The following is a 25,780-nucleotide window of genomic DNA, read 5'->3' as shown; positions in this document are numbered from 1 at the left end:
TTTTGCATTTCATATTTCTCATTAGTTGTCATTAGTTTGATATGAAAGACTTCTTTCTTTATTTTTTTTTGTAAATTCTTGTCCAAAAAGCCAAATTATCTCGACCATGATTCAATGATGAATGAAAAAGGGGAAAGCTTGGAGATTAGTGAGGATGCTGCAGATAACACAAGGTAATTAAGGTTTTTATAATTGCCTAATTTGTGGATTCTTGTATGTTAAAGTCTCTGCCGCCAAAGAACAGGTGCAAATTGACACAGGTGTAGAATTGGGCTGCGGTGGGGAAGAAGAAATTTAATCAACTGGTATTCTTCAGAGACGTGCGCTGAGAGAGCAGCAGCTCACAATAAATGAACACAATAGCTGAGTGTGTCGGAGCAGCAGACAAAGAGCAGACAGGGATTTATGACTCTGTGGCCATTAATCCTCAACTTGAAGTTGAATTTGATGTTCAGTGAGCTGCTGCCTCTCAGTGGCAGCAGCGAATGCACTCTGAGGACAGATATAATATATTTCCAGAAGCGAGCCGTCGCCACGCTGCATTAGCTGTCTGCTGAATGTCAGCCTGGAGTTTTACTTCAGTCACCGCCCGACAGCAAACCTTTGTTTAACCATTACTTTGATACCACAGTCACATATTGTATTGTGTGTTGTTTCCTCTTCTGTCCAACGAGCTTGAAACTTTATTTTTTTTCCTGGTGCAGCCCTCCTCCATGTTTTGTGCTCCCACTCTGGAGTTTCTGTGGATTGTAGGTTCCAGTTTCTCTTCCCCCTCCATCGCCTTCAGTGGTAGCCCTCTGTCTGAATCACAAGCATCTCTCTGCTCCGCTCACATTCTTACTCAGTCTGGACACATTTTCCACTGCAGCATAAAGTCCTGCACTTCTGTGGGAACAACCAGGACCAGAAGGAGGGAGAATTCAGAATTGTCAGACAAAAAAAAATAGAAAACCGAAAATGAATTTCTTTGAGTATTTATTTGACAGAAATTAGAAAATTTTGGAATCAACTTGTTTGACATTTTTCAGCTACAGGTGTCGCCAACACTGCAAAAAATGCCAACCTTACATGTCATAGATATTCTACTGCTTACCTCTTTGATTTGTTCCCATATTTTTCTCCAGTGCCTGCATGTTCGGCTAAAAGGTCTCAGATTTTTTTCTGCATCACTGTTGGTTGCTCCTGAGCCACTGATGGCTCCAAAGTTGCATCGAGCATAGCAGAATTTTAATTTTTTTACAAAATCAGTTTAAAGCAAACGGTTTATTTTTGGCACATTTTTTTTTTAAAACAGACAATAATTTATTTGAAGCTTCGGTTTGGTTGATTTACCTACAGATGAATGCATCCATATGCATCTCACACATGTTATGTTCAGGGGCGGCTGTAAAAATTGTAAAATTGAAGATCTGCCAGTTTTTTTTTTCTTCCTGCCAGTTTATACAACAACTGATAAGTGATGCAATTATGGTGTTTTTAAAAACTATAATGTACCTTTTAAAGAGAGAGGCTGAACGTACATGTTGAATTTGAAACTGTCCCTTTCAAACAGTGAGAAGTGAAGCCAGCACATCTGTCTGACTATCAGCTGGAGTGTTCCCCTGTTGTTTGTTCTAAACACATGAAGGAGGAGCAGTAGGTGGAGATCAACCTGAGCATCCAGACTGTTGTTTGAAATGAGCATGTGTGTTTCTCAAACACCAATCTGTTGAGTTCACATTCATCCTGATGTGTTTATGAATCATCAGCTGCTTTTCTTACCAAAAGCTTGAAAAGCAAATTCAAAACGGTGTTTTTTTTCTGTTTCCGTGCACGCAGACATGTAACACTTGGCTTTTTCACATCTCTTACGGCGCGTTAAGGCCGTGCTCCTTGACATTTCCGTGCTGCCTAGTAAACAGCGTGATTGCTTACGAAGGCTTGAAGTGCTGCAGCGAGCCGAGGACGTGTGAGATGAAACGGCGGCGGCGGCGGCGCGTTGATGGTGACTGCTGTTGATACGTGAACAGAAACTCTCTCCCTGGTTCACATCCCGGTCTGCATGTGGAAGCTGCATCGCATTATCTCCTCGCAGATGTCTTGTTGCTATAGAGACTATTCTGGCAGTGACAGGTGGAAAACAATCTGACTTTAGGCGTCTGAAAAAAAACAAACTTCCAACCAAACTTTAGCTCCTCAGACACACAGTTTAAAACACTCAGAAGACACTCACAAGAAATCGAAGCCTTTTTAAATGGTTTAGTTTATTTTACTTTCTGAACTTCAGTGTTTGTTTGCTGCTGTCGTATTTTTTTTCACTGTGGGCTCGTTTTTCACTGCAGCATCAAGTCCTGAACCTCTGTGGAAACAGAACAAGCACGAGTGGAAGCAGAGAGAACTCAGAAACGTCTGTTGTGCAGCGTGACGCAGTTATATCGTCACGATTCATAAAAAGGAGGCAAAAAATAAAGATGAATTTCTGTTAAATTGGTGTTATCTGTAGCCGAGTGAATCGTGTGTTCCTGGTTGTGCCAGGAAGTGCAGATTTTTTTGTTTTTTACAGAATCTGATGAGTGCGGATAGTTTATTTTATGAGAATTTTTAAAGGAGACGTGTGAAGTGGTTCTGATGAAATATCTCGAACTGTATGTGAAGTTCAAGGACCATCGTAAAAGTGAAAATCTGTCAATCTTGTCTGTTTTTGCTGCTTCTAGCTCTGATAAATGCTGTGATTTTGTTGGTTTTTAAAGAAAAGATAATATGCAGTTCAAGTTTTCCAGCATATTTGGGGGTTTATATACGTCTTTGCAGTTTTTTTACAGAATCTATTTAGTGTGAATGAGTTATTTTGGGCAAATTTCAAAACGAGAACTGTTGAAATATCATGAATTTAAGCTTAGATCTGGTCAGATTTTCCAACAGAAGGTGCAGATGTGTCGTTCAGGTCTTCTTTCTGCTTTTACAGCTTGTCGCTCTGATAAATTGACATTTTAACATGTCGCTCAAATCTGTTGGTGTTTTTTTTGGGTTCAAATAGTTAAAATCTATTATTAAACATCACAAACTAAGTTAAATGTAGATTAAAGTCTCTCTGGTTCCAACAGTGATAATGCAATAAAAAGAACGGAGCGATAAAACATGACGACGGTTATGAAACTCCTGCAGGACGGTGACGTTCTGACCGGACTGCCTCGGCGTGTTCTGATCCGATCTTTTATAGCTGCACAGTCAGAGCTCCTCGCTGAGCTGTCAGCAGCTCATTCTGCTCTCTGATGAAAATGTGTTGACGCGACCGGCTCAGACTCGGATTCCTGGTCTGACGTCGCTGTCCGTCTCACAGCAGTGTGTAAATAAGTTCTTTACTACATCACACTCCTGCACTCACGCTGCTCGTCATTCAGTCTGTTCCCGTCACAGTCCACCTGCCTGCTTGTATTTAAAACCAGAAAAAATACCAGAAACACCTGCTTGGAGAGCCGAGGCTGCAGCAGGAATTCATTCAGAACTGATATATTGTAAAATCAAACATGCACACGTCGCTTTTTCTTCAAATGCTGTAGTTTTTAGTTTAAACTGTCAAACATTCTCATTCTCATCCTACGTCTCTCTGTTGCAGAATATAATGTATAAAAATGTTCACCTTCCTTTGAGGTTTTCTCCTTTTATTGCTTTTCGACATTGAGTCGATTTAATTTAGTCTTTTTGACGAGAGGTATCAAGAGAAAAAAGACTTTTTCTTGTTAAACAGATTTCTAGAAACGAATGTCAACTAATTAAAAATATAGAATGTCAAATAGGTGATTAAATAAGTATTCACCATCTTCAAGTCAGGATGTAGAAGATGCAGCTTTGCTACAGCTTTGAGCCTGTTGCTAAGAAGCGTCCCCACGTCATGATGCTGCCACCTCCATGCTTCACACTGGAGATGATGCTTTTGTCATGATTTGTATAATTTAAAGGCTAAAAGCTCAATTTTGGTCTCATCAGAACCTTCTTCCAGCTTCCTTCAGAGTCTCCCATCACAGGTGAACAGCTCTTTTCAAGTCCAGCCACAAATCCTCAGTTGGATTGAGGTCTGGGTTCTGACTCACCCCCTCCAGAACATTCACCTTGTTGCCTTTAAACCACTTTTTGTAGATTTGGCTGTTTTCTTCAACTCATTGTCTTGCTAGAAAACAAATCTGAATCAAGTCACAGTTCTCTTGCAGACTGCATCAGGTTGCCCTCCAGGATTTCTCTACACTTTGCTGCATTATTTTACCCTCTACCTTTACTGGCCTTCCAGGGCTGCTGCTGAGAAACGTCCCCACTTCATGATGTTGCCACTATCATGCTTCACTGTGAGGACCGTGTGTTTGTGATGATGTCTGCAAAACATGGTGTCTCATCTGATGGCCAAACAGCTCAACTTTGCTCTCATTAGACCACAGAACCTTCTTCCAGTTGACTTCAGAGTCTCCACATGTCTTCTGGTGACCTCTAGTCCAGATTTATTTTGAGCTTTTTCCAACAGAGTCTCTTTCTCTTTGTCTCCCATAAAGCTTTGACTGGTGAAGAACAGGCGACAGTTTTTTTCTCTTAGCTGCTGACGATTGTACCTCCTTTAGGGGAGTCACAGCTTGGTGGCCTCCCTCACTACTCTCTATCTTAAACAGTCACTCAGTTTCACATGTGTGCCATGATCCTTCCATTTCTCAATGAACTTGTGACTTGGACTTGGATATTTTCTTGACTTCTGCTTTTCAATAACCTTTTACAGAGTAGCTTGTTGTGCTCTTTATTCTTCATGGTGGAGTCATATCCAGGAGGACTGACTCACCAGTGACTGGACCTTCTAGATACGGGCGTCATTACTCTCTGATGATCCCGTTTTACTCATTGTGACTTCTAGCACCAGCTGAGCCGCTTTAGAGGGAGTAAATACTTGTGCAATCACTTATTTGACATTGTTTAATGAGTCAAGTTTCCTTATTAGAAATCTGTTTTCACGTTGACATTTTCTGTCCAAAAAGTCAGATATAATTTGGCCGTCATCCAATGCTGAAATGCAAAAGAAAGGATGAACTTCCACAGGGAGGCGAATGTCTTTTATTGCCACTGTATATAAGGTCCTGTTGGTCCTGCTGAGTCATGAAGCTAACGCTGTCATAATGTTTCTGAATCTGATATTTATAGCCGTGCACATACAGCGCATACACTAAACACGTCCTCTTCTTACTTCTCTGTTTCAAAAATCATTCAGACTGTCCCAAATCAAATCCAAAGTCGCATGCATGTGTTGTGTTTTAATCACTTTGTTGGGAAGATGTAGGCCAGAGAGACAATCCATCTGGTTTTCTGTGGTTTATTTCTGGGCTTGTGTGGACAGATGTGGGTTAATAACGGCGCTGTGTCGTGAAAATGGTTCACGGAAAAGTAGGAAGAGCCATGCGAATTCATCACATGGGAGCCTGGTGGAAACATGTTGGCAGGCGGAGACGGAAAACGCTCCGATGTTCACACATTACAAACGGAAAGTAAATACATGTGTAGTGAATCCACATGTGGCCTCTCGCGTGGCTGTTTTTTTTTTTTAATATCTTCGGGACGAGCTGCTAATTTAGTTACAGCACTTTCAGGTGAAGACGCCGGCTCCAGATACGAGCCTGGCAGGTATCTCTGTTCACACGTTCTATTTCTGAGTTTGGATCTTTGTTCACACCTCAGTCCTGTGGCACTAAGTCCCATTACCGGAGCAACGACTGTCAACCTGCTGTCATGACGGCTGGTAACCGTGGTAACCTGCCGGATTTTTTTGCAAGCTGCGCATCTCTGGTAGGATGAAGATTTTCCCGCATTGACAACATGCCTACGATGCCAAATGAGACGTCACATCTCCAGAATATTGACCCTGTGTAGCTTTCACATGATTCTAGCTGCGCAATCTGCAGTTTTTAGTGACAACAGTCAGAAAAGTTCAGCTTTTTCTGAAGGTTTCTTTTAGCTCTCGTTTGAATTTACAGCATTCCTGTGAGACTTTCTGGCTCCTCTGTGAGAAAGATGTTTTATTCTAGTGGATGATTTCTTACAAGTTTTTCAGAAGTTGTGAAAAACTTTTTCTCACCTTTTCATGAGACTCATTTGTGACTTTATTTAAATCTAAGGTGATTAAAAACAGACTCACTTTCTATCAGGACGCCTTTAGAGAGAGTTTCTGAAGCTGTCAGTTATGATTGTTATGGATGTGACGTACATAGTTTATCAATATGTTATCAGTTATCAGCACTAAATAAGAACAACGTGTGATGCCAGTTGTGAACACGCTCTTTAGTTTTCAACCATTGTCTGGATAAAGGCTGCAGTGAATCAGGACCGGGCTGCAGGTGGATCAGTGGTTAGCATCGTTGCCTCGCAGCTAGAAGGTCGCCGGTTCACGTCCTGGTGAGGACACCCGGGATCTTCCTGCGTGGAGTCTCCATGTTCTCCCCGTGCAGTGTGGGTTCTCTCCGGGTTCTCCAGCTTCCTCCCACAGTCCAAAAACATGTTGAGGTTAATTGGTGATTGTAAATTGTTTGTCAAACGAGAGATATTTTCTATATTTATGGAAATTTTTACAACAAAATGACAAATGGAAGAATTTTCTTTATGCACTGGTAATCTGTAAAACTTTATTCTGTATATCCATGTATATTCTTATTATATATTATCAGTTTTAATTGCTTATACACACCTTTTTTTAAACATTACAAAGCCAAACACACTTTCTCATGTAGAATTAAGGCTAGAAAATATCTTCTCATTTTGGAAAATTACTGTATTTTTACGAGAGTTTGTTTTTTTTATTTAGCTTTTTATTTTTTGCCTTTACTTCTGTCATTGGCTTGTGTCTCCTTTATAAAGCAATTCATGTGTTAAATACGACTTATTTCACAAACGTATAAATGCAAACTGCAGTTAACCTCAGAGTTTGTGCTTTTAGTGTAAATAGGTTTTATTTTGACCAAAGTCCCGCCTGATTGGTTGATTTGAGTCACACTGTAGTTGGTTTCAGTCACAGAGAAAATAAGCAGCAGTTTGAGTTTAAACGATGTTTTATAATTAGAGAAGAAACCATCGACTTAAAGCTTCGTCCACTCGTGTTTCCAGGAGGAACCCGTCAGCCTTCATCCTGCTGCTAACACCTCATCACCATAACTCACCCTCACCTCTCGTTAGCGTAGCTGCTGCTGCCTGTTTAGGTTTTAACCTTCATATCACACAATTATCTGATCCTAACATCACAGGAAAACAGCCTCTTTCTCCCCAATCTGCTCTGGCTTTGTAGCGCAGGGAGGAACATTTGTAGGTGTCTTCTCAGCAGCGGCTGTCACATCTGATGTTCTATTTTTAATGCCTATAATGTGTTGGAGCTCTAATGAGTAGGAGGCCGCACATCATTGATCACCGCCTTCGTCATGCAAAATCCCCATCAGTGCCGCTGCCGTGGTTAACTCTCTCCTGTGGCTGCTCTCCTCTCCGGTTCGCCCTGATCGCTGCTGGAGTTTCATTTGCTCTCCCGGTTGCGTCGTCCTGCGAGGCCGTTTGAGGATAAACGCTGACATTTAGTTATACGTCTCGTCTCGTGTCTTTCAGGGCTTCGTAGAGTCTCGACGCCTCGTTTAAAGGACGAAGCTGCTTTTGTTCTACATTCGTCTTATGAGAAAGCGTCTGTCTGTGTCGGTTCACCCAGAATTCAGGACATTTGTGGCCAGTTTTGGTTCTGTGAATGACTCAACATTTTGGCAAATAACAGCAAAAACTCAAACCTTCTCATGCCGTACTTGACACACGTCATTTTCTGCTGATGTTAGACGCCTCAAAAGTTGGTGAAATTTTAACCAAACGCTGTGTTTTTAGTAGGAAATATGAACACATCCATGCATATACATTTACAGGAACTTTCTAGGCCTGTAATTCCACCCTCATTTGCACTTTATTCCATTTTCAAACGACCATAATTTAAAATACTTTCCCTCCTGGAGCCATTTGATTATCTGGATCTGCTGGAAACAGTTTTGTCTGTGTCCTCACCAAATTTCACAGCCGAGGGAGTTATATTCCTGCAGGTGTTGGACATTTAAAATGGCCCAGATGAGGTCTTTTATCGAGGCTGAAAATACAAAAATCTGAAAAATGTTTTCCAGAAGTTAGTAAATTCAGAACAAAATCTGAGACGCTAGAGACAGACTGTCCTCAAAACCAAGTCGAAATACTTTACAATTGGCTTAAATTCGAATTTCAAGTGCTTTAGTTTCTACTGAAGACCTAAATCTTTAAAAACAGGCCATGAACATACGTCTATCCATCCATTAGCTCGACCTTCTCCGGCCTGTAGGCTCGTGGTGGCTGGAGATGATCCAACACTGGAACAAGAGTCAACAGTTCATCGCAGCTCAAACCACAAATGTGCAGTTTTAAATGTCTCAGTGATTTCCAGAAAGAATAAAAACTGCGTTTCTTGAGGACTAACTTTGGGCTGTAGATTCTTATAAATGTGGCGCCGCAGTGGGTCAGAGGTGAGAGAACAGTTTTTGCATGTGAGGAGAAGAGCTGCAGGGCTTCGAGCTGAAGTTAATTTGTAGTCGATGCAAACTGTGAGGTTAAAACAACTGCACAAACAAAGTTCTGTATAAATGCAAAAGAAAAACAACAGAACTGATAAAAAAATACGACTCTATGCATGAAGAAATGGGCCAGAGAGTATGAAGTTTTCTCCTCTTTTTATGCTTCTTCAACACTGAAGTCACGGTCGATATAAGATATTTAGAAAAAACACTCCTTCCTGTCAAAGTTAGAGCAGATTTCTACATAAATCCATCCATCATCTCTACACCTTAATCCTCACCAGGGTCATGGGGGGCTGGAGTCTATCCCAGCTGACTCAGGGTGAAGGCAGGTTCACCTGGACAGGTAACCAGTCTATCACAGGGCTACACTTAGAGACAGACAACCAAGCACACTCACATTCACACCTACGGACAATTTACAATCACCAATTAACCTCAGCATGTTTCTGGACTGTGGGAGGAAGCTGGAGAACCCGGAGAGAACCCACACTGTACAGGGAAAAAACGACCTTTTAACCCGACAGTGAGCGATCCGGTGGTTCTGTGGTGGGTTTTGTTTGCTCGGTTTGGTTCCACTTGTTGTTTCAAGTGAACACCTTTTACCCAGTTATGGAGCATTTCTGTCTTGCTGGTCTCTTCCAGTGTGTAGACGAGTCATCGACTAGTTTGATAAAAATCTCAACTAGAACAAACACTTTCAGTAGAGTTTGGACCAACATGTTAGACGACACGCTCTAAAACCATCGTCAAAATAGAGAACAAGGCGTTAAAACTGTAAAAAATGAACTTTTTAAACAAGGCTAGCTGTTTTAAAAAAAAATGCAATTTACTGTTATTTTACAGATTTACCCTGTTTTATTACAAATAATGAAATATGAATGAATTCACATGTTAATTGTTTTTTTGTTTTTTTTAAAAAAGTCTACATCGAAAATCTGAATTTTTACAAATACGAAGTTGTTCTTTTACAACGTTTGACTGGAAAAATACTGTTTTTCTGTATTTTAATCATTAAAAATGTAGTTTTACATATAATACCAGTGCTAATTTTATTATAGTTCACATGTAAGTTAATTTTTTTCAGTTATTTTACTTATTATTTTTTGCAATTTAACAAAACAACAGTTTTACTATTTTTTCAATCCTTTTTTATGTCAATGAATAAAAATGGAAAATATCAAAAATATCTTTTTTTTTGGCTGATTTACAGCAAAACATATTTTACTGATCAAACAGTAAAATAATGAACAACCCATGTGTAATTCATGATTCTTGATATGGACTCATTAACAGTTTGTTTTTTAGGGTTAACATGTAAAGAATTTACTTTTTTTCTGTGGTTTTACTGGTTATTATCTGTAGATGTACAAAATATGGAAGTAAAATAACCATATATTGTAAAATATGTTTAAAACGTTATTTTCTCCCCCCCCCTGGTGTCCAGTTACTTTTAAACCAATGAAGCCTTTTTTTTTTTTAGCCCATTATGTCAAACATTGTGGTTCTCCAGTAGGAACATTCTCTGCTTGTCTCTGTTTCCTCCTTCGCGGTGTGAATGTTGGAGGCAGCATATCAGATCATCTCCTGCAGCAGCTCCTCCTCCATCTTATGAGTCCACCAGCAGCTCCTGAACCCGGTGATCAGTCGGAGCCGCTCCACTCACAACAGGTGCTCGCTCTCCTCCACATCTGAAGCGTGACCAGCGTCCACGGAGCTCGTCCCGAGGCGTGACCGCACGAGTCAGGAGGAATCTGACAGAGTGACTCCTCGGATGGCAGCTGACCAGCAGCGTGCACGGAGCTGATCCACAGTCAGCCTGCAGCAGCCAGCGCATGTCCGTGCGCGTTCTCAGCCAAACTAAGTCACTTTGGGTTCATATTGGCTTTTATTAACACACATGCAGTGAGTGCATGATGTGCTGCAGGAGGAGGCTTTACTGACTCCTCTGGTGTGTCTGACCGTCTGCGCACGCCTGGTTCGGCGGCGCTGCGCACGGTGACCTGCTCGGGTTGGACAGAGGTGAGGAAGGTGTCGCATTAGGAGACGCCGTGTTGCGTCCACACTGCGGGGAAACACGAGACGCTTCTGCAGCAGACAAGACAGAGGATATTTACTCCTGTTTCTGTGGTGTTGACACCTCGCTTTGTTCGGGGAGGGAAATGTTGTGGAAAATACCAAAGTTGTTTTTCGCTGTTACGCAGGCGGCAGGATAGAGCGGCGCAGACAGGAGTGATGTGCTCTGAATCAGTCAGCGGCTCTCTGTGGCTAGTTCATCCAGAGACCCATGGATGAGGCTGCTCTGCTGGCTGAGGATGGCTGAAGACGTGACCTGTTGCAGCTTCTCTCTCACATTTTAGAGTCTCGGTGGATAAAACGCAGCAAACATGAACCCAAGTCGACGGATTGTTCAGTGAAGAGGAGTTGAATTACTTTTTCTTTTGGATTTGTGACGTCTTTTACTTGCTGTGACTTGGCTCCTGACCGCAGCGACTGTTTGAAGTTGTGTTTTTGAGAATAAGCCCGATGCTGGACTAACGCTGGTCCGGATTTCGCCGCCGCCGCCACACCGAGCGCAGCACCGCGCCCTGCTTTCCAGGAGCGTCTAACCTCCTTTTCCTCCCTCTTTTTCCCCCTCTCTCCCTCCCTCCCCCGTGTGGCTTTGTGCTTCTGACAGAATGGCCCGCTTCGGAGACGACGTCCCGGGCTTGTTGAGCTCCGGGGACGGAGGCTCGGAGCGCAACCGCAACCGCGATGGAGCCGCCGTGTCCACAGGTGGCATCTCCCCAGCCTTCAAGCAGACCAAAGCGCAGCGAGCCCGCACCATGGCCCTGTACAACCCCATCCCGGTCCGGGAGAACTGCTTCACCGTCAACAGGTCGCTCTTCATCTTCGGCGAGGACAACGTGGTCAGGAAGTACGCCAAGAAGATCACCGAGTGGCCATATCCTTTCTGTGCCTCACGGTGAACACACGCACATCCATCCACAGTGTTCATGTCACAAAGCACCAAGGTGAGTCAACCAGCTGATGTACATCCACAGTTTATTTGTGGCCCCAAATAATCTGAACACAATCCTCTCAGATCTCCATAAATGAGCAGAAAACCAAAGTGGTAGAGACTGAAGAGTGGATTTCAGCACCATGGACAGCACACAGACCCATCCATCAGCACAAACACTCAGTCTTTGTCTGGTTTTAGTGATAAACTACTTTTTTCTTTCATTCAAATTGAATAATTAAGAGTCCAGAACAATCAAACACTTTCTGGCACCACTAAGAAACAAACACAAACTACTTTTCTGTCATCCTGCAGCCAGAATTTGACTATTTTGTTCATTAAAAATCCAGAAGTGTCTGAAATCAAGCGTCAGTTTTAACTGTACAGACTCATATTGTTGCACAAAGAGACAGAAGGAGTTAATGGAAAGTGGATCAGAGCTCCAGAGTTTCTGTCTTTATGCTTCCTGTCATGACGAGCTGCTGTTTCCACCATATTCTGTGTCTCTGCTGGTGAGTTATGTGCAGCAGGTTGATCAGAGCTGCTGTTACACGTCTGAAAGAAGTGATCTGCAGTTACTTTGACAGTCAGTGAGGTGTATATTTGGGGTTTACTTGAGATAAAGTGACAAACCTTCTGTGCTTCCGGTGGGGATTCGCTGCTTTTCTCAACTGGAAACTGAACATCTGTTGGTTTGATCGGATAAAACAAGACGTTTTGTTGGACTTTGTGGAGCAGTGATGTTTTGGAGTGTTTGACGTTGGATCGTCTCCATTATCTGCCTCAGGTTACAGAGTGATCCATCTATCTGTAGAAACCTACACTGTAAAAAAAGAAATTTGTTAACCAAGTGTTCAAAGTCTGGTGGCAAAGAAAAAGTTGTTGAAAAGCAGTGGGTTAGTTAAACGTTCAAAAACTGTAAAAGTGAGAGTAACGGCAAATATCTGGAAAATAATGAGATTTTTAAACTAATTTAAATACAATAGAAATAGAATTTTTTTATGTGAACGATTAAAATATAAATTAATATTTTTTTAATACCTTTTAATTTTGCTTGTTATTAATTCAACAAAACAGATAGAATATGTAAAATAAGAATTAAAAACATTCAAAAATATCTGTAAAATAGTGATTTCTTTGCAGGTTTAAATACAGAAAATAGTTTAATTTATGATTAAACACTGTAAAAGACAGAATTAATGTTTAGCTTTTGCCAAAACAGATTTTTCATGTGGATATTTTTTCTGATTTAGGCATTTTTGGGGAGTTAACATGTAAATTAATCCTTTTTTGCTGTGATTTTATTGGTTAATATCTGTAAATTACCTAAACATAGAAAATCCACTAAACTACAATAAGAAATACCAATTAGTCAATTCTTCATATATATATTTTTTTCTTACAATTAATGACAAATATCTGTAAAATAGTGCTAATTTAAATATAATAAAAAATAATGTAACTTATGATCAAACATTGTAAAAGAACAAAAACAAATTGTAAAAATTACAATTTTTTATGTGGATATTTTTTCTGGGGTTAACATATAAATTAATATTTTTTTCTGTGATTTTACTGGTTAATTAATATCTGTAATTTACCAAAACAAGGAAAATCTATCAAGCTACTTAAAAACAATCCTTTTTTTTTTATGAGTGTAACCCATTGATTTCCGTTTGAGCCGTGACCTGAGCGACTATTGGCTGCTTCCTCGACGCTCCACGCCTTCCTCCCGCATTACGGGAAAGAGGCGAGGCTGTTGTCTCGCCCGTTGCCGAGGACGACGGCACACAAACGTCCGTCGGTGGCGTGTTTGTGCTGCTGTCGAGCCCACCAGGTGTCCCGGCCAGGTGTGGCCTCCTCGCCGGCCATTGTTCGGCTCCATTCAGCAGCTTCCTGACTGACTGACTGACTGAGCCGCTGCTGCTCTTTAAAAGCCCACAGCACAGGACGAGCTCGCCGCCGCTGTCGCTCGCCGTCTATTGTTGTCGTCTTTGGGTCTTTATGGAGGCGATTAAAACAGATTTCAATCAACAGTTGAGGGGAAAGAGCCTCGTGTTTGTTGTCGTATTCCGGTTATTCCAGCCCTCCGGTGGTTTGAACATGACTAATAATGATGCCGGAGCTGCACATTTTAGCAGGAACACGGTTAAAACGAAAGCCGCAGCGAGCAGAAGGAAAGCAGCCAGACTGAATAACCCCCAGGTTAATGTGCTCTCGTGGAGGGAGTGTCTTATTACATCTAACGAGCTCCACTGTATCTGATTAACAGACATTAACAGGAATTATATGTAATGATGTCTGATCGCGGTGTCATGTGCCATTACAAGCAGCCATTACTCACCGAGTCAGACTATATTATATTGTTTGCTAATATGGTTTTGAAGAGCGTGAAGCTGAGCCGAGCGACGCCGCGTTCTGGTCAATATCCGCTGTGTTGAAGTGAGTTAAACGCAAATAAGAACTCAGAGGAGCACTTTGAAAGCTCCTTTGATCAGCTTCAACCAAGAAATACGCAAATATTTGCTAAATGTTTTACTAAATGCTAAATGTAGTGACTCCAAAGTGTAATAAAACCTGCACTATAGGTCCAAGTCAAGTTAAATTAACCCATAAAGCGCATTGAAAACCAAAGGAGTGCTGCACGATTAACATGCAGGCGATAAAAGACGATAAGTAAAAGACAAATCAGAGTAAAAGATCATATTTAACAGGAAATAAGGAAATTTGCTGTATCATAAAACTCAAAAAACACAAAACACTTTGCTGAATCGATGGCAGATTTAACATTGTATAACATATGGAGATTGGGAACTTTAATAGTGAACATAGATGTGAATTTAACCCTATGACCGGAGTCCTTTTTCTCAAGAATAAAACCCTAAACATGTCCTCTGAGGTTAACGCAAACCTCAACTTTCTGACCCTTTAGCAAACTTTTCCACTGTTATACTGAGCTGCATAAAAAGTTTCTCTACAAACATGCAAAAGTTCCCCAACAACAAAGAAACGCAAACTTAAAGTGAACAAATAGATGATAAATTAGAAATCACAACTTTTTTTTTCACGACGACACGATAAGACATGAAGTCAGGGAGTCGAGCTCTGCTTCAATCAGATAAAATAAGAAGAAGTGGATCTTCAATCGTGACTTAAAAGGGAAAAATTATACTAAAAAGTGCAGAAATATTATGAGCAAACTGCACTTGTACGTTGAGTAAAGCGTCATACAATCAGGAAGGAAACCAGCAGCGATGAAGAGGTCAGAGTCAAAGAGATTCGTCAATAACAGGTGAAATAAATTTGATATCTTTGGACATAATTATTGGAGCAACAGTTGTCAGCTTGCTGCCGACTGTGTGGAAAAGTGTTGCGTAGTTTGTTGTCAGCCACGTTGTTTGTTTCCAAGCGACCTTGACTTCTGGCATTTGACTTTGTTGTTCTTTTGAAGCCGGATGTGACGAGCAAACGTGACAGAGAAGTCGAGGAGAGTACGCACACCTTAAAACACACCCGACTTTATCACCTGTTTTACTCCAAATGGTGCCAGAATTTATTAAACAAACAACTCGCTGAACTGAGAAAGTCTTGGAGCTACTTATTGAGAACATACAATCACGAGAAACACGTTCACTGATTTAGCAAATCAAGTTAGAAGTCGGGTCATTTTCTCATCGGCTTCTATACAAACTGACTTCTTTTGCAACCAGAAGAGTCGCCCCCTGCTGGCTGTTCAGAAGAATGCAGATTTAAGACATTCTGACATGTTTGTTTCCCTTTTTCGAAGTCTTACGCATTGATTTTTACAGCAGATATTTACTAAACTATGAAAACGTCTTGCTCCACCTTTAAAGCAACAGTTTGATGAGAATCCGTCGTCTTGCAGCGACGTGCTCGACTAAGATCGATGCCACTCTTGTATGTTTTAAATATGAAACTCAAGCCTTCAGCCAATTAGGCGGAAGCAGAGAGGAGACGAGGAAACAGCTTTGCTCCGCCCAATAACTAATTCACCGACCGGCGCGTCTAAAGGTCACCAATTAACTTCCTAATCCGCTCGAGTTGTGGTTTTACAGGAGGATCATGTGCTGGACTTTTGTCACCACTGTTGTAGTTTTTATTCAGAGTCAAAGAAGTTGACCTTGACGTTTACACTAAATCCTTCCGTTAATCCTACAACCCTTAAACGCACCTTTTGCCAACCACTACCAGATGTAGTCGCTCCAATCGCCTAAAACTCTTCCCGGTCTCTGCAGAGAATCACTCACGTATGCGATCACTGCAGGACGTCTGCTTAAAGGTCAACCTTGTGTTTGGAGCACAACTTGCCGCCATCACCTCGCCGTAAGAGGCTCTTTCTTCCCCCCTCCGAGTGCTCAATTAACAGCCGTTGATCAATTCAGGAATTAGCCCCGGATCGTTCCAGAGCAAGCCGGTTCTATATTCATTCGAGCGCGAACGCCTCTTGTACCGTGCGAGCGGTTAAATGTCTGAGCCTGCCTGCCCGAGGCGCAGTCGATGGAGGCCGATGGAGGCCTGGCGGGGAAGAGCCACAGCTAATGAAGACGTGAGTGGAGTGATGCGGGCCGGCGAGGACTGGCAGCTGCTCCTCCTGTCTGATCCCCACTGGGAGCCCCTGCAGAGGGAAGTTTCCCATTGAGAAGGTACGCCTCTAAATAATTGATTGTTGGACTTAATCGTTTGTTTCATCAGCGGTGCAAACAGAAATAATCCTGCGAGAGCTGGCTGGCAGCCTTTTGCTCAGGTTGAAGACTCTGGCCGTTTCAGTTGCACCGTTCTCCCTCAGCGGCTCGACGAGGAGGTGAAATATACAGATCTGCAAATTAAAAGTGCATTAGGTTGTAAATCATTTGCCTCCAGAGTCAGCTTAAAGTTGAGGGAGACCATTAATTTCCTTCTAACTAAACTGCATCCTTGCATGACGAATGGAAATAGAGAATTAGGAAGGAAATGACCCCAGTGTCTCCAGTGGAGCGACGGTGCTTCTCTCATTTTCTTTCCCCGTCTGCTTCTTTCACTTCTTTAACCCTCTGAGCTGTTTCTGGGCGTCCTTCACCTCCTTTCTTAGAAACAACCATGAATATAAAGAATAGAGAAATAAATCATGAAAAGAAAAAACTAAAGCTGAATTTTTTTTTGATTACTTAGTTTTCTAAAAGTTTAATAAAACTGGAGAACTTTGAACTGGAGACAGAAGGGTGACGCCACCTACTGCAGATATTTTTTCTTTTTGGCATTTTTGCCTTTATTGGATAGTGCAGTTTGAGAGAGAGACAGGAAAGTGGGGGAGAAGAATGGGGGAAGGACCTGCGGAAAAGGGCCATGAGCGGGATTCGAACTCATGACCTCCACATCAGGAACTATAGCCCCAATACATGGGACACTAGCTCAACCAGGTGAGCTTTAGCGGAGCCCCTACTGCAGATATTTTTTTAGTTTATGTTCTTGTTTCCTGTCTGCTTTGTGGTCGCAGTTGAATCACTCACGGCTTCACAGTTGCACAGAGGAGGTCAAAATTTTCTTTTTTTTGCTGAACAAAAGTCCTGCATTTTTGTTTAAATGACACAACCATGGCTGGCTGTACACAGAATTTAGAAACGCCACATGACAGTGACATAATACCATCAATCTTTAAATTTCGTTTCAAGAAAACACAGAATTTGACTTTCTTAGATTATTTAATTTAAAGAAATTGATAAACGCTGGACTGTAAAACTATTTTCCATTTGCCCTCATGTCCTACCAACACTAAAAATAACGTTTGCTGTACATACTGTAGATGTTTTACTACTTTTATTTGTTTGTCTCCTGCCTGCTCTGTGCACACTGTCTGCAGTTCAGCTGAAAATCCCAGATTTTTTGCCATGTGACTGTTGGTCACAGCTGAGTCTCTCATGGCTCCAAGATTGTGACAAAAATCACAGAATTTTTTGTTTTATATCAGTTTTGAGTAATGCAAACTATTTATTTTTGGCAGATTTTTAAATGAGACGTAAAGAATAAAATGATAAAAATGATGGTTTTCTAACTGAATGACAGAATCGAGCCGTCAGGAAGTTGAAAGTCGGCTGTTTCTTTTTGTTTTTGCAGTTTTTGGCTGATAAATTATGTATTTTTGGTGATTTTTATTGAGAGATAAGTCGCCTCTCTCACCTGCTTTGGGCTTCAGAGGGTGAATAAGAGCTGATTTACAAAGTGACACTCGATCAAACACCTACGAGTCTCCAGACGGTTCCACAGAACCAATCCACTGAACACACGTGATGTATGTTTGGCCCTCCTGGCATCACGGCTCCATATCCATCTGCTGCTTTATTTCCTACCAGAGAGGCATGTGTAAGGAATGACCGAGGCTCTGCTGCCGTATATAAACACAGCTGACTGAACTACGGCCGCATTTATCCTCCAGATTGATCGACCGGCTCAAACGAGCCGCTGAGGTGTGGAGGTGAAGCCAAACTGAAGACGGATTGAGCGATGATGCGGCGGTCAGTTTAATCCGTTGGTCTGACAACAGCTTCAATCTTATGTGCAGGTTTAATAACAACGCAGCAGAGATTCAGCGTGTCCGTGTCTTTATTCCCTTCAGGCTGGAATAGTGTTAATTTTCCTCTGAATGCAGATTACACCCCCGGCTTCCTCCTGTTTGTATGTTTAACGCTGCCCTCTGCCTCCAACACTCGCCTCAGAAGAATTCACAGATTTCCAATAAGCCGAGCTCAGATGCCCCGTGATTCATTTTGATTTTCACCTCTGTGCAATAACAATCGCTGGGGCTCGGATCCAGTCTGGTGTCGCGGACACGCGGGGCGTCACGCGCTCCGTCTCCGTGTCTATTTTTACACGCGTGTTTGAGGAATGGAGGCAGACTGCCAGCGTCACCGTGACTCACGGGCCGCTCACGAGACGAAGCCCGATCAGCATCCAGAGCCGCTTCGCTTACAGACACTTGTTGAGCAACTCGGAGGAAACTCAGTCTTTCAGGAGAATTCATTAAAACGTCTGGAGGAAGAGTCGCTCGACATCCTGCATCTGTTGTTTAGAGGCTCTGAGGTGAACGAGTTTGAGAGTTAGAGGCTGAAGAGGTGAAGCTCTTCTTCATTTTGCTCATAAACTGACTGTTTGGTTTTACTCTCACTGATCTCATGGCGTCTTTTGGAGCAGAAAAACATTTTGCCTCCTGCACAACCCCAAACAGGCAGAATTAGCAGCCGGGTGCTGAATTTAGTGCAGCGTTTAGCAGCTTAGGAGTCTGATGTTCCCCTCAGGAGCTGTTGGAGAACAAAATTAGACTTTCAAAACAACTGAGTAGCCAAAAGAAAACATTTTACCCAAATTAAAAGCCTTTCTTTTCTTTTTAGACGTTGGGATTGTTCCTTGTGGTTTTATTTCTTCTAGGCTGGACTATGTTGACTCCATGTTGGTCAGAATGGTCTCTGTTCAGTATATTAACCATAAAATATAACTTCAGCTCATCTGTCAGACCTCTGAACTCAAATCCAACGCAGGAAGTTTCACTAGCAGTTTTAAAATATGAATTAAAAACACATTTTTACTCGCCGCCTTTTCTGTTTGAGATGCACTTTCTGTTTCTATGTGGGTGTACAGCACTAATGACTGCCCCGGTAATTCGTCATATAATTATCACTTTTGCTGTAATGCTTGTATTGTTTTTTTGTTTTTTTTTTTTTTTTTGTTTTGTGCAGAACGTTCTGGGTGTGTTTTTGGCACATTTTCACTCACTGTGGGCTCATTTTTTACTGCAACATAAAGTCCTGCAGCTCTGTGGAAGCAGAACAACCTCGAAGAAGGAGAGAAAACTCTGAAATGTCTGTGAAATAAATCATAAAAAGTTGGATTATACAGATTATTTATGGCACAAAAAGCAGTAATCAGTGTGTACAAGATTTCTCCAAGTGAAAAATGGAGGCTGTGGATAATTAACTACGTAGATTTTTGTCTGCTCGGTGTGAACACATCCTGCAGTTCAGTCGAACAGCTGCAGGATTTTTGTCCCGTGACTGTTAGTTGCAGCCGAGTGGGTTCATGGCTGCACTGAATAGCGCAGAATCTTTTGTTTTTTACAGAATCTGGTTAGAAGATACAGTTAACTTTAGTAGACATGTAGCATTGAGTAGTAATTCTGATGAACTAGTGCAGTTTTAAGCTCCTTAGTTTGTGCCGAGGAAATCTCTTGTTGGTTTTACACAATGGTTCTGTAGGGTTTGTTTTTTTAAATGAGACAAACAGAATAAAATGAGATTTTCTAGTTGGAGCTGCAGGAAACACATGATTAGCTCAAGGACGCCCAGAAACTTTAAAATCAGGCAGTTTTTACAGGTTCTAGCTCTGATAGATGGTGTCGTTTTGGCATCATTAGAAACTTTTTTGTGTGTTTTTTTTGTATTCAGAGCGTTAAATGTTCTGTATTTATTTACTGATTTGACTAAAAGGAGATTAAACAATCATCAGGTGAGCAGAAACGAGGCTTTAAAAACAACGCTGATGTTGCTTCGTGCTCGCTGTGTCACTAAAACCTGTTTAAGGGGCTTCTGAAGGTGAAACTATCAGTCGTATAAAATAGATTTTTCCTCAAATACTCTTAAGTGAACAGAAAAGACATGACCTCACAGGATTTAAAGGGATTAAAGTCGTGTATGTTTGTCAAAGTTTCTCAATCACACGATGCAAAAACACACAAATAGAAAGAAAACAACCACCTCAGGAGCAGTGAAATGTTCCTAAAACCGTATCTGAAAGCATCACTTTTACTTTTTTGTCTTTACGTGATGCTTTTGTTTGTCAGACTCCCGTTCCTTGGCCTCACACTAACCTGTTTTATCTATATAGGATCAGTTGCTGGTTATAATCAGTTTGATGCGCGGCGTTACGCTGCAGCACGCCGCCGCCGCCGCCGCCGCCGCCGCCGAGATACTTCAGCTGCCCAGTAACCGTCTACTTGCATTGACTTTTGGCTGCAGGAGAAGCCTGTTGCCGTGGATACGTCTCTCCTCCCTCTTTCTGTCTTCATTTTCCTCCTCTTAACACATCTCTATCGCTCCTTCGTCTCTCCCTCTCCGCCTCCTCCTCCTCCTCCTCCTCCAGTTTGTTGAGGTGTGGTTGCTGCTGAGAGATTTACCTGATGCCTGATGCGATGCTGGTTATTGTCAAAAAATACACTCAAGATAAGCTGGAGAATACACCTTTTCTTTTTCCATCTCCTGAGTCAGTCTGTGCTGAAGTTAGAAGCCCTGCAGGCTGGTGGGAGTGCGATTTTTTGTTTGCTCTGTTTATTTATCTTCTCATCACTCGCATGTCCCTGAGTAACCCTGCTGGATGCAGCTGCCAGCGCGCCATCGATCCGTCCTCCCGTCAGTCTTATTCGGTCTCGTTGCCTCCTCCTCACCTGTTTCGCAAGCCTCCATGCGAGCGTCATCCTCTCCTCCGCCGACCAGCCTTCATCCCTCTCATCACTTTCTCCCGTTTCGTTCTTCCCCTGTTATCTCGGCCTCCCCCCTCGTTTCCTCTGCAGATTTAAGCTCCTTTCCTTCCTCTTCTGCACACATCCAGGAGAGAGGCGACTGCCCACGCACAGCATTAGATAAAGACTGCATCGCTTTGGCTCGGCTTCGGCCCCCAGAGCGGCTGGAGTCGAACCGGCGACCGCGCTGGAGCTTGTAAGTCGGAGCGACCCTGTTTATGGGATCACGTCTCGGGCCTCCTCTGCTGTGATCCCGATAAGCCTCCTGCTGCAGCTGACCTCAGATAAGGTTGTGAGTGTATCCGCAGCCTCGGGGCTCACAACCTGCCAGGTTAATTCAGTTTCATACACAGGATATCACAGGATGTCTATCTTCTCGCTGCTGCTGGGTCTGATTCACTGTAATGAACTAAATTGTGGGTTTCTTTCACCCCTCTGATGCTCTCTGCGCTGAAGAACAGCTGCTCTTTGTGCACTGTGTTAGTTATTGTTAACGTGTCGAAGTAAAATCAGTCGTAAGGGGTGTTCTTTATTAATGCCATCAGTCGTGTTTATTCGTTTTCAGAGAAGCCAAATGCTCGTGTGGCTTCCAGGTCAGACTGACCAGCGAGTTGTCTGCTACACAACTAGCATCGGAAAAGCGAGTAGCTTCATCGTGAAGACGCCGTTTTCTGCAGCGCAAATCTGTCAGCAGGCGAAACAACTCAGCGAGTGTCTGTCTGGTGTTTTATTCAAACTTTTGCAAAGTTTTCTGCAGCTCAGGGCAAAGAAAAAACACCACTAGAAGTTAGAGCTGCAGAGAAAAAGGAAAGAACCTCGAGGAGCCTTTTGAGGTTCAAGAAGGTTCCTTGAGGAAGAACGTGCAGCAGAGGTTACTCGACGAACCCCTCAAAGCGTCGTTTTGTGAGGTTTTGTTTTCCACTTTAATGTCTGAATTCTTAGGATGGTAGAAAACTTTTTTAAAACTCCCAAATATAACAGAAATATGGGAGAATATTGTTGATATTCCTACATAAAGAGAAGAGACTTTATGCTGTATGAAGTATCACAATGTACATAATGTCAATAAATGTAAGTTTTGAAAAAAGAAAACCAGGTGTAAATGCAGACTAGAGGTTGCTCCAGTCATCTCTTCTCTAAACTGAGCTGTCAAAGGTTCCTGCAGGAACGCCAGAATATCCGCAGAGTTCCTCTAAGTTTGGCACAAACTCTCTCTCATGGCTTCACAGGTTGAGGTCGCCGTGAACTAGCACCCAGAGAAGGTGTGAAGACAGTTTGTTTTCATGCTGAAAGTTGAGAGAACAGACATCATAATGGTATTTTCATGTGCATTTCTCAACCTATAGAATGCAGACAGACTCCAGATGCAGGTAGATGGAGGCCTTTACATCTCTAGGAAGCTGTTTGTCTGAGAAATGTGGAGTTTCTTACGTAGTGTGGTATCTTACTGTAGAGCGACCCACAACGAGCCATTTGTAATGATGCAATAAGCCCAACAGATTCTAAAAGAGAAGTCCAGCTGGTTTTTACTGAAGCTCTTGGGATTTTTAAGTGGATTTAGCCACAACTGCACCAAATCCTTAACAGAAACACTCTAGATTTCCTTTTAAATAAGACCAACAAACTGTTTTTTTAGGTGATTAAGGAGCCTTTTATGAAAAATATTCTCTATGACCTGCTTCATGTGTTCAACATTAAGGAGTGGACTTCGAGGCAGCAGGTCTCAGGTCTCAGTGGGTGTTTCTGAGCAGCAACTTCAGAAAAATGAAGACCTGCAGTTCCTCAAACGTCCACTTGAGGCTGCCTCCAAAACTGAGCCACTTCCCATTGACCCCCATGTTAAAATGTTAGAGAAGAAATAATCCTGCTTACAGCCTGGAATGACAACATGTTTTAGGTCCATATAACTGATGTCTGCATTTATGACAACTTTACGTGGTGTCGATTTTAGCATCAAATAACTCCGTCGTTTAAATTATACTTAAAGTTTTGCACGATTAAGGGCGTGGTCGCTCTGAGGGACGAGTGGATGCCGTCATAAGACAGTCCATGGACCACCTCAGCTCCACTTCTTAGCTAGTTTTATATTAGACGGGCAGCACTTTGAAGACAGTCGGCTTCATCAAACTGAGCTTCAGCAGTGTTCAGTGGTCGCTTTGTTTGTTGACAATAAAGAAAACCACCAGCATTGTTCATCACCTTGATATAAACTGCCAACACGATCTCAGTCCTGACCTCCTTAACTCGACCCTCCACTCCGTTCGAGTACATGATCCTCGCCACCATCATCGCCAACTGCATCGTCTTGGCTCTGGAGCAGCACCTTCCCGGAGAGGACAAGACGCCCATGTCCAAGAGGCTGGTGAGAACATCTGCACACACACTTTACCGTCTGCTGTCAGGTTGTTGGAAGCAAAGGATCGGTACAAACTGCTTTTAAAAAGAATTAAAAAACAGACATCTGCAGCACAGCGGTTCAGATCAGTGTGAGCTAACAACTAGTTTTATTGTTTATATTTAGTTTAAGGTGATTGCATCTGTTGTCTCTGAGCACATAAAACATCACCAAACCTGAATTCTGTCAGTGTCAGATTATAAATAAAAGGTAATCATTGGCGGTGACACTTGAGGTTTCAAACACCAGAGTCTCTAATGTTTGTAGGGATGGAATTAAACTTCTAACAGCTTTAACTGAGAACACAGATTGACCAAAAGCTGTTCTTCATCTACAGCCACTTCTAGTAAACGGCTGCACTGCCCCTGCCTGGATCGGCCAGCCATGTTCTAAGATTAGATGAATAATTTTAATAATTAGGCTCCATTTTACTGCAGAGTAGATTAGAAAATTGAGGAAATTGGATTTTTTTTTTAGGATATTGCAGTAATAAAAAGAAGGATAGGTGAGGTCTGCCAGTCAGACAGACGACCCGTTATTCAACTAAAGACACTCGTATCTGAACAACATCATCAATATCATTTTGTTTTTCAATATTTTGTTCAACATCACTTCCAGTATCGTGTCACGTTTTATTCTCATGTGCGACGTCGTCAGAGTAATGTGCAGTATTTTCATATTTCATTCTCATTTTTCATGTGTGATGTTTAATTTTCCTGTGATGTGACTTCTTGCCAACATTACTTTTCCTGCCTTATTTTAGCTGCTATTTTTATTTCAGTGATGCATCATGCTTGCATCTTTTTGCTTTTTTACTTTTTAGACGCTGCATTTATTCTGATGTTGTGTCACTTTGTTTTTTCTGAGCATTATCTGGCACAATAACTTTTGTTTTCAAGCCGACTGTACTGAAGCCCGATGCTTTTAAAGTTATTTATATTTAATTCATGTTTTTGAAAGACATGTTCGTGTCACTTATAATGTCGAGATATTTAAAACGTGTCACAGGTTTGATGAGTAAAATGTCAGGATTCACTACGTTGCCGTTCCTCGCTGTGAAATCAAACCGTTTTGTTTGTCGTCTCTGCGATCGCCTGATTTCTCCGTTTCTGCGCCCCAACAGGAGAAGACCGAGCCCTACTTCATCGGGATGTTCTGCTTCGAGGCCGGCATCAAGATCATCGCGCTGGGCTTCGTGTTCCACAAAGGCTCCTACCTCAGGAACGGCTGGAACGTGATGGACTTCATCGTGGTCCTCAGCGGGTGAGTCCGGCAGCGTGTTCGTGTGTGGGAGCGGAGCCGTGAAACAGGATCAGCAGCATGAATGGAAATCCAGAACGCCGTGTTCTTGGCTCTTAATAATGGTTTTTTGTCACAGCTGTTTGGTTGCACATGTTTGACAGGCTGCTTCCTCGTCCCTCGTTGTTCTGGGGGCTTTTGAATTGTGCTGCTAAATCACGAGTGGTCTTAAAGCCACACAATGAGCGCTTTCGGGAGGTTTACTTGACGTCACCTCGACCATCTATTCTTCTATTTCTTTTTACTTCAGTCACATCACACTCTTTGGTTCTTGCTTCTTTCAGCTCTCCTCTCGGTCTTCATGTCTCGGTGTGAATGAACCCGAGAAGCTTCACGTGTTTGTACGTTATTTCGAGCTTGGAAAAGAATCAGATGATGTCATGTCGGATTATAAATTCAGAAAGATTGTTTGTGTATGTTGAGCTCAACAGGGAAGAAACGAGATGTGGGGCGACAGTGACTCTAGAAACACTTTGAGTTCAGTTGAAACCAGACGTTTACGTCCACTGTATAAGAAGGTTGTGGGGATCTGGGACTGGTGCCCTTCACCCAATAGATGGCATCATGAGGAAAGAACATGATGTGGAAATATTGAAGCAACATCTCCAGACATCAGCAGGAAGTTAAAGCTTTAAATGGGTCTTCAGATGGACAATGACCCTCAGCATAGCACCAGATTAGCTACAGAGAGGCTTCAGGACAACAGAGTCAGTGTTGTGGAGTGGCCATCACAAAGCCCTGATCTCCATCTTGGAGAACATCAGTGGAGCAAGGAGACCAACAAACCTGACCCAGTTCCACCAGTTCTGTCAGGAGGAATGGGCCAGAACTCATCAGACTGTTGTGAGAAGCTGTTGGAAGGAAAACATTTGACCCAAGTCATAGAGTTTAAAGGCAACGCTAGCAGATACTGAGGAGATGGATGGAAACTTCTGACTTTGAAGAAAGTCATAAAAAATTTTCTCTCTCATCATTTAGCAAATAGAAATAATGTTGGTGATCCTGACTGACCTGAAACGGAA

At 42.3% G+C, this 25,780-nt stretch overlaps 1 protein-coding gene across 1 annotated transcript in view; it reads left to right on the top strand.

Moving 5' to 3' along the window:
• cacna1ea (calcium channel, voltage-dependent, R type, alpha 1E subunit a) overlaps window positions 1-25,780 on the top strand; it is a 133,028-nt gene that overhangs the window by 33,611 nt on the left and 73,637 nt on the right. The window contains exons 2-4 of the mRNA XM_008295416.1: window positions 11,239-11,505; window positions 23,321-23,426; window positions 24,583-24,722. Coding sequence (XP_008293638.1) covers window positions 11,239-11,505; window positions 23,321-23,426; window positions 24,583-24,722 — 513 coding nt within the window. The remainder of the gene's footprint in view (window positions 1-11,238; window positions 11,506-23,320; window positions 23,427-24,582; window positions 24,723-25,780) is intronic.

This window comes from Stegastes partitus, unplaced genomic scaffold (assembly GCF_000690725.1).
Source record: "Stegastes partitus isolate 25-593 unplaced genomic scaffold, Stegastes_partitus-1.0.2 Scaffold1045, whole genome shotgun sequence".
Lineage (NCBI taxonomy): Eukaryota > Metazoa > Chordata > Actinopteri > Pomacentridae > Stegastes > Stegastes partitus.
The sequence above is the reverse complement of the archived record's forward strand: the minus strand, read 5'-3'. Positions and strand labels throughout refer to the sequence as shown.